An 8,206-nucleotide genomic window follows, 5' to 3' on the forward strand; every position below is an offset into this window, starting at 1 on the left:
ACACACTCTCAAACACACACACACACACACTCTCAAACACACACACACACACACACACTCAAACACACACACTCAAACACACACACACACACTCAAACACACACACACACACACACACACACTCAAACACACACACTCAAACACACACACTCAAACACACACACACACACTCAAACACACACACTCAAACACACACACACACACACACACACACACTCAAACACACACACTCTCAAACACACACACACACACACACTCAAACACACACACACACACTCAAACACACACACTCAAACACACACACACACACTCAAACACACACTCAAACACACACACACACACACACACACTCAAACACACACACTCAAACACACACACTCAAACACACACACACACACTCAAACACACACACTCAAACACACACACACACACACACACACACACTCAAACACACACACTCTCAAACACACACACACACACACACTCAAACACACACACACACACTCAAACACACACACACACACTCTCAAACACACACACACACACACTCAAACACACACACACTCACACACACACACACACACTCAAACACACACACACACACACACTCACACACACACACACACAACCTCGTTCAGTCACGGGGTGCGAACTCACCTGAACACACACTCACATACTCAAGCACACTCTTACACTCATGCACACACTCTCTCTCTGAGCAGTGATGTTCCAGAACCTTCATGATGGTTCTCTCTCTCTCTCTCTCTCTCTCTCTCTCAGTGCCGGGCATTCTGGGATGTTTTAAGGATAATGGAGATCCTCCTCCTCTCTCCAAGAGCTACCAGACGTCTCAGAAGCTCACGGTGCAGAGCTGCATCACCCTGTGTCGCAACCAGAAATATAAGGTGAGCAGTGCATGATGGGAAACGTAGTCCTGTAGTCCTGATTCTGTTTTATTACCCCAAACCTTCCCTGTGTGTAGAGTGTAGTGTGCTCTCAGCCAATCAGAAGCTGCTATACTGGGCTGATTTTAGGGAAAAAATGCTGCAAGGCCAAAAGTATGTGGACACCTGCACTAATTAGTTCAGTCAGCTATATAGTGGTGCTACCAACCTGCCTGACTGCTTGCCAGACACAGGTGTGGGTGTTAGTCTGCCCATCTTCCTTCTCAGCCAGATTAGGGTGGTGCTGAGGAATTGGAAATGACTAAATGAAGAGAAGTCTTTATAATTATGGAGGGGATGTTCTGGTGTCCACAAACTTTTGGACATAAAGTGTCCATATTATTTAGGAATAAAAATCCCCCCCAATCGACCCTAATAAACGAGGATTTGATTATATTTTGTACTGAAGTTGTGATGTCATAATTCCTCTCTCCCCCGGCAGCTCGCGGGAATGGAGGCGGGCTACGCCTGTTTCTGCGGCAACGACCTAGACTACCATCTCCATGGCGATGCCCCCAGTTTGGAGTGCAGCCACGGCTGTTTCGGGGACCAGCAGCAGCCCTGCGGGGGAGACGGGCACGTCATCGTCTTTAACAGTGAGTTTATTTGTCCCTAACTCGTGAAGAACATGCTCAACTCCTGCCTGCTGCAAGCCAGGTCTTCCTTAGTGGCCTGATAGAGTCCCGACTCGGTCTTTTTAGTTTATTTGGGTCATATCCATGGCCCAGGCTGTTTTATCAAGGTGCACATGATCCAAAGAAAACCAGACAGGCAGACTTGAGGAGAACATGCTAAACTCAACACATGGGATGAATTGGAATGCCTGTTGCAAGCTAGGTCTTATTTAGTGCCCCGAGTCCCAACTTGGGAGTCCCGACACTGTCTTTTTAGTTTATTTTGGTCATATCCATCGCCCAGGCGTTTTCTTCAGTCAGGTACACATGATCCAAAGAAATCCAGACAAACAGACTTGAGGAGAACATGCTAAACTCAACACATGGGATGAATTGGAATGCAGATTGTGAGCCAGGCCTATTTTTGAGTCCCAACTCTACATTTTTAGCTTATCTTACTCCTGTTCCTGTTTTTAGTCATATCCATCGCCCAAGCTGTTTCATCAGCAGGGTACACATGATCCAAAGAAAACCAGACAGGCAGACGTGTGGAGAACATGCTAAACTCAACACATGGGCTGAAGTGGCTTGGTCTTGACTTGGTCTTTTTTAGTTTATTTTGGTCATATCCATGGCCCAGGCTGTTTCATCTGCAAGGTACATCTGATCCAAAGAAAATCAGACAGGCAGACACATGGAGAACATGCTAAACTCCACACAGTATGTAAATTATCTTGTATATCTGTGTGTTTGTAGCGAAAGTGGGGGCGTGTGGAGGGAACTACACGTCCGAATCGGCCGTCATTTATTCCCCCGACTTTCCTGATAAATACTCGCCGGGACGCGCCTGCTACTGGACCATCCAGGTACTGAAAAAGTTATTGCACCCCCCCTGAGCAGTGCAGGGTTAAGGGCCTCGCTCAGGGGCCCAAGTAGATACCTCTAATTGTAGTTTTTATTTGCCTGATCGGCGTGTCGGTATAAATGATGCAGGTTTATTTGGACGCCTGGTATCTGGTAGATTTTGGAAGTCCTCATTTGTCTCTGTCATGCTCCAGGTCCCAGGAGCTTCTGTGATCCTCCTGAACTTCACCTACTTCAGCATCATGGACCAGGCGGATATGGTGGAGCTGCTGGATGGTTACAGCAGTCAGGTGGTGGCGAGGTTCGATGGGAGGAACCCGCCGCGGGAGGTGGTGAACGTCAGCGGAGATTTCGTCATCCTCTACTTCTACTCGGACCGGGTCAACCAGGCCCACGGATTCTCCATGATCTACCAGGGTAAGAGGTGCTGACACTCATCAGGGTTTACTGGATAAGGATGGATGGATGAGTGATTGGATGGAGGCTCCAGTTGGTGAGTGGATGGATGGATAGATGGATGTAAGGATGAGTGAGTAAACGGATGGATGGAGGACTAGATGAATGGAAGGATGAATGAGTGGATGGTCTCTCGAACTGGTGGAGAGCTGGATGGAAGGATAGATGGATGAGTGAATGGATGAAGGCTCGAGCCGGTAAGTGGATAGATGGATGAGTGGATGGATGAATTGATGGATGGATGAATTGATGGATGGATGGATGAGTGAATGGATGAATGGAAGAACAGACGGATGGATGAGTGACTGGATGGAAGGATGGATGAGTGAATTTCAAGGATGGATGAGTGAATGGATGGTCGCTCGAACTGGTGAAGAGCTTGATGGAAGGATAGATGGATGAGTCACTGGATGAATGGAGGGATGGATGAGTAAATGGATGAAGGCTCAAGTTGGTGAATGGATGGAACGATGAATGGGTGGATTGAAGAGTGGATGGAAGGATGGTTAAGTGAATTTAAAGAATAGATGAGTGAATTTGAAGGATGGATAAACTGATGGATGGATGAGTGAATGGATGAAGGCTCAAGTTGGTGAATGGATGTATAGAAGGATAAATAAATGAATAAAAGGATGAATGAGTGGATGGATGGATGGATGGAAGAATGGACAGATGGGTGGATGAATGAATGGAAGGATGGATGAGTGAGTGAATGAACGATGGAAGAGTGGATGGAAGGAAGCTCGGTGAATTGGTGAATGGATGGATGGAAGATTAGATGGAAGAATGGATGGATGAGTGAGTGAACTGATGGTTGCACGAGTTGGTAAATGGACAGATGAGTGGCTTTAAAGGATGGATGAGTGAATGGATGGTCCCTCGAGTTGGTGAATAGAAAGATGGATAAATGGATGGATGAATGAGTGAATGTAAGAATGGATGGATGGATGGATGGATGGATAAATAGATGGGCGGCTGAGTAAGAGAACAGATGGATGAATGAGTAGATAGAAGGAAGGATGGATGAGTGAATTTGAAGGATGGATGGATGAATGAGTGAGTGAATGGAGGCTTGGCTGGATCAAAAACGTTTCCTTTCATTCTAAACGATGATCTGAGAATCTTTAAAAGAGTAAAAATAAGAAACGCCGCCTCATTGTTTCACTTTTTTTATTTGTTTCTAGTTTTTGACAGATAATTTGTCACGTTAATTGGCGTCATCGTTTATTTAGACAGAATCACATAAACACACTCGGGATTCATCAGCGCGTGCTGTGCCTGTGTCGTGCCACCCAGAGCGAACCCCAAACCTCCGGACGCGCTCGATCACGGTCAGAAAGATAAACCAGTTCTTCACCGACGTCACAAACAGGATGTTTTTGTTTTGTTTTTCTCTTCGCCGCGAACGATTTCCATTCAAATACCTGCAGATTATTGTGGAAACTATTCAAATACCTCGAGCGTTCGGTCCCTGCGGGGTCACCTGACCTTCTCCTGACCGTCGCGAACCAAAATCCACAATCCTACAGGGGCGAGAGATCCCAACTGAGACATGTGGGGTCGACTTTGTGGCCACACCCACGCTGGTGCCACCCATCAGACACGTAAAATCGACTGACGGTTTCACGCGCGTCTGAGGGGACGCATGGTTCAAGCCCCACCCACCTCCACCAAGTTGCCAGTGTTGGGCCCCTGAGCGGGGCCCCTGACCTTCATCTGTCTATGGATTAAAGCGGTGACTATATGCAACGAATGTTAACGTGAACCTGTGGTCCTTCTTGGCCAACACGGATGTCGTGAATGAGACGTGTAGCCTAGTGGTTAAGGTACCGGACTAGTAATCAGAAGGTCGCTGGTTTAAGCCCCACTACTGCCAGGCTGCTGCAGTTGGGCCCTTGAGCGAGGCCCTAATCCTCAATTGCTCAGACTGTATACTGTAACTGTACTGTAAGTCACTTGGCGACGAGTTCAATGTACTGGAACCCTGAACTAAACCCTTATGAACGTCTTTAGGATGAATTGGAATGATGACTGTGAGCCCGACCTTTCCATTCATCGTAAATGCACAACTTTAACAAGATTTTGGACAGTCCACATATTTTTGACCATCAGGTTTGAGTCCTGATGTTGTCACTGGGCCGTATGAGCGGTCGAACGATAATTTAGACATATCCATCTCCCCCCACTACATCCATGTTGGCTATAAAGGACCACAGGTTCACGTAGATTCATAGCATTTAGTGGGCGCTTTTATCTAGAGACAGATGAGGGTCAGGGGCCTTGATCAGGGGCCCAACATTGGCAACTTGGTGGAGGTGGGTGGGGCTTAAACCACACGTCCCCTCTGACACTTGTGAAACTGTCAGGCTGTTCTTTTTATACAGCTTGCCTCGAGTATTCCTCCACTGCATGTTCAAGCGCCTTGACCAGTCTTAAGGGGTCGCTGTTGCAGCATGAAGGGGGCAACACCCTATCCGCCCGTCCCTCCCTCAGAGCTGATTAACCGTCCTCCCAATTTAGTCGTATCTATTTCCCCTGTACTGCTGCAGACCTTCACTCCTGACCCAGGAGGATCGTGACTAACACACCGCTTCTTTTCACCTGCACCGAGTGAGTTCATACGGAGATCCGTATCGTGCACGGAGAGTCGCACACTGCTCTCCGTTATCCCCCGTCTCCGTGCAGCACCATCGATCACACAACCCCTACGCCCCTCCCTCCCTCAGACCGGCCGATCGTCGCCCGCATAGCCGATTAACGTTTCTCTTTCCGTTCCAGCGTACCGGAGGCAAAGCGGCAGAGCTCCCGGCGACGGCGGTTCTGACCCCGGCGACGACGACGACGAGGCCGCCAGCACGACGGAGCCACGATCCGGCGGCGTCACCGAGAGCTCCAACACCAGCAAGGACGACAAATCCTCGCAGATCCTCTACCTCATCACGTCCAGTCCCAAAGACTCCGAGCACGAAATGCCAGGTCAGTGGCTCGGCCGGGGCCGGACCGCTGCCCACAGCACCAGTACGTACAACCATACTAACCCTAATAACTACACCGACACACGTGCCAATCAATTGTTTAGGGAAGGCCCTTCTCAAGCTCTTTAAAGACATGAAGAATATATAGGCGTCTAACACGCTAGCTCACCACCGCGCAGACTTAATTTGAGTCTTAGCGGCGCTACCGGATCTGCCGGGCACTAAACAGACAGCAGAATGAACCGGCCGTGTCTGAGGGAGGGAGGGTCGGATCGGTTTTCTCCTCATGGCCGCTGTAACAGCGACCCCTGCTGTCTGGTTAGGTGTAAGAATCCACCGCTGTATGAGGCTGGGTGCTACTCTGCGACCTTCTTTAGCCCCGTTAGCGAGGTACCGGCGGTAGAGGGATCAGAATGGGGAAGTGGAAATGACTAAATGTGTTCTGTCTTACAGTGTGGACCATCTACGCGCTAGCCGCCCTGCTCACGCTGACCGTGATCGCCATGGTGGCCAAGCTGCTCCTGCACGTCACTGTGAAGTAAGTATCAAATGTTTGGACTCACCTGTCTGGTGAAAATAAGTGACGCTACACAGCCGAAAGTATGTGGACGCACCAGACTGAGTTATACTGTTTTTGGGCAGTGCTGGTTTAGTGGTTAAGATACTGGACTCAAGCTGGTTGAAGCCTCGCCAGGTTGCTGCGGTCGGGCCCCTGAGCACGGCCCCTAGGTTTGGTTCCAAGATCACCAGTACAAACTACACTGTAAGGCCAAAAGTATTTGGATGCCTGACCAAGAGCTTATTGGACATCCTGTTCCAAAAACTTCTAAGAAGCTTCTCACAAGACTTTAGAGTATGTCTGTGGGAATTTGTGCCTGTTCCGTTGTTGATTGATTTATTACCTGTTTGGATTCACCTGTCTGGTGAAAATAAGTGACGCTACACAGCCAGAAGTATGTGGACGCACCAAAATGAGTGATATTGATTTAATGTAGCAGTGGTTTAGTGGTTAAGGTACTGGACTAGTAATCGGAAAGTCGCTGGTTCACGTCTCGCTGCTGGTTGAAGCCTCGCCAGGTTGCCGCTGTCGGGCCCCGGAGCAAGGCCCCTAAAGTATTTGGATGCCCGACCAAGGGTTGTCAGATGTCCTGTTCCAAAAACTTCTGAGGAGGCTTCTCACAAGACTTTAAAGTATGTCTGTGGGAATTTGTGCCTGTTCCGTTGTTGATTGATTTATTACCTGTTTGGATTCACCTGTCTGGTGAAAGTAAGTGACGCTACACAGCCGAAAGTATGTGGACGCACCAGAGTTATACCGTTTTAGGGCAGCGATGGCTTAGTGGTTAAGATACTGGACTCAAGCTGGTTGAAGCCTCGCCAGGTTGCTGTTGTCGGGCCCTGGAGCAAGGCCCCTAAAATATTTGGACGCCCACCCAAGGGTTGTCGGACGTCCTGTTCCAAAAACTTCCCAGAAGCTTCTCACAAGACTTTGAAGTATGTCTGTGGGAATTTGTGCCTGTTTAGTTGTACGGCTGGGCACTGACTGATCAGTCGGTGTTTCGGTTCATCCCAGAGCTGAGTGGGGCTGAGGTCACTGCAGGACACTGGTAGCCTAGTGCGTGGAGCTTTGGGCTGTCAATTCAAAGTATGTCTGTGGGAATTTGTGCCCATTTAGTTGTATGGCCAAGCACTGACGTTGGTGTTCCGGTTCATCCCAAAGATTGAGGGTCACTGTTGGGCCCTTGAGCAAGGTCTTAACCATCGCGGCCCTTATATGATTGATTTATTACACCTGTTAGTAACTGTTGTGGCTGAACCACATGAATTCAGAGATTAGAAGTGGCGTCCCAATACTTTTGTCCATATAGCGTGTATACGTCCCTCCTTGTGTCCCTAAATCCTGTCTAACGGTGCGTCTCTGTGCCCCTCAGGTCTCCGACGGCCCCGCCGCTGAGCTCTTCGGCCTCGGACTCGTGTTCCCAGAGCTCGGAGCCGTGGATCATCTTCTACAGACCGTCCACCATCTCGCTCTTCAAGAAGAAGCTCAAGAACCACCACGGAGACCTCAGCCCGCTGGTGGGCAACTAACCACCCCCTCGCCCTGAATCCTGTCCTCCCTCATCCCGAAACGTGACGCCCCGCCCCGCCTCGCCCTTCAGACCGAGCGGACACTCTCTCACCCTGAAGCACTTACGGTGACGCCGATACACTGAATCATTCCTTCCTTCTCACAGCCAATCACGGTGGCGGAAATCTTTTCGAAGTGGGCGTGGCCAGCACCGGACCATCGTGGCACGGACAAAACACGGAACTTACCCACCTACGTGCCACCGCAGCGCCCGCGTAAATGTCA

General features: G+C 49.4%; 1 protein-coding gene across 1 annotated transcript in view; it reads left to right on the forward strand.

The window, feature by feature from the left end:
* The window catches only part of kremen1 (kringle containing transmembrane protein 1), a 47,224-nt gene extending 39,226 nt beyond the window's left edge, over positions 1-7,998 (forward strand). The window contains exons 6-12 of the mRNA XM_063018281.1: positions 781-905; positions 1,387-1,540; positions 2,315-2,424; positions 2,617-2,839; positions 5,657-5,896; positions 6,307-6,391; positions 7,785-7,998. Of these exons, the coding sequence (XP_062874351.1) occupies positions 781-905; positions 1,387-1,540; positions 2,315-2,424; positions 2,617-2,839; positions 5,657-5,896; positions 6,307-6,391; positions 7,785-7,941 (1,094 nt within the window). The 3' untranslated portion in view covers positions 7,942-7,998. The remainder of the gene's footprint in view (positions 1-780; positions 906-1,386; positions 1,541-2,314; positions 2,425-2,616; positions 2,840-5,656; positions 5,897-6,306; positions 6,392-7,784) is intronic.
* Positions 7,999-8,206: the final 208 nt, after the last annotated feature.

This window comes from Trichomycterus rosablanca, chromosome 21 (genome assembly GCF_030014385.1).
Source record: "Trichomycterus rosablanca isolate fTriRos1 chromosome 21, fTriRos1.hap1, whole genome shotgun sequence".
In the NCBI taxonomy this organism is placed as follows: domain Eukaryota; kingdom Metazoa; phylum Chordata; class Actinopteri; order Siluriformes; family Trichomycteridae; genus Trichomycterus; species Trichomycterus rosablanca.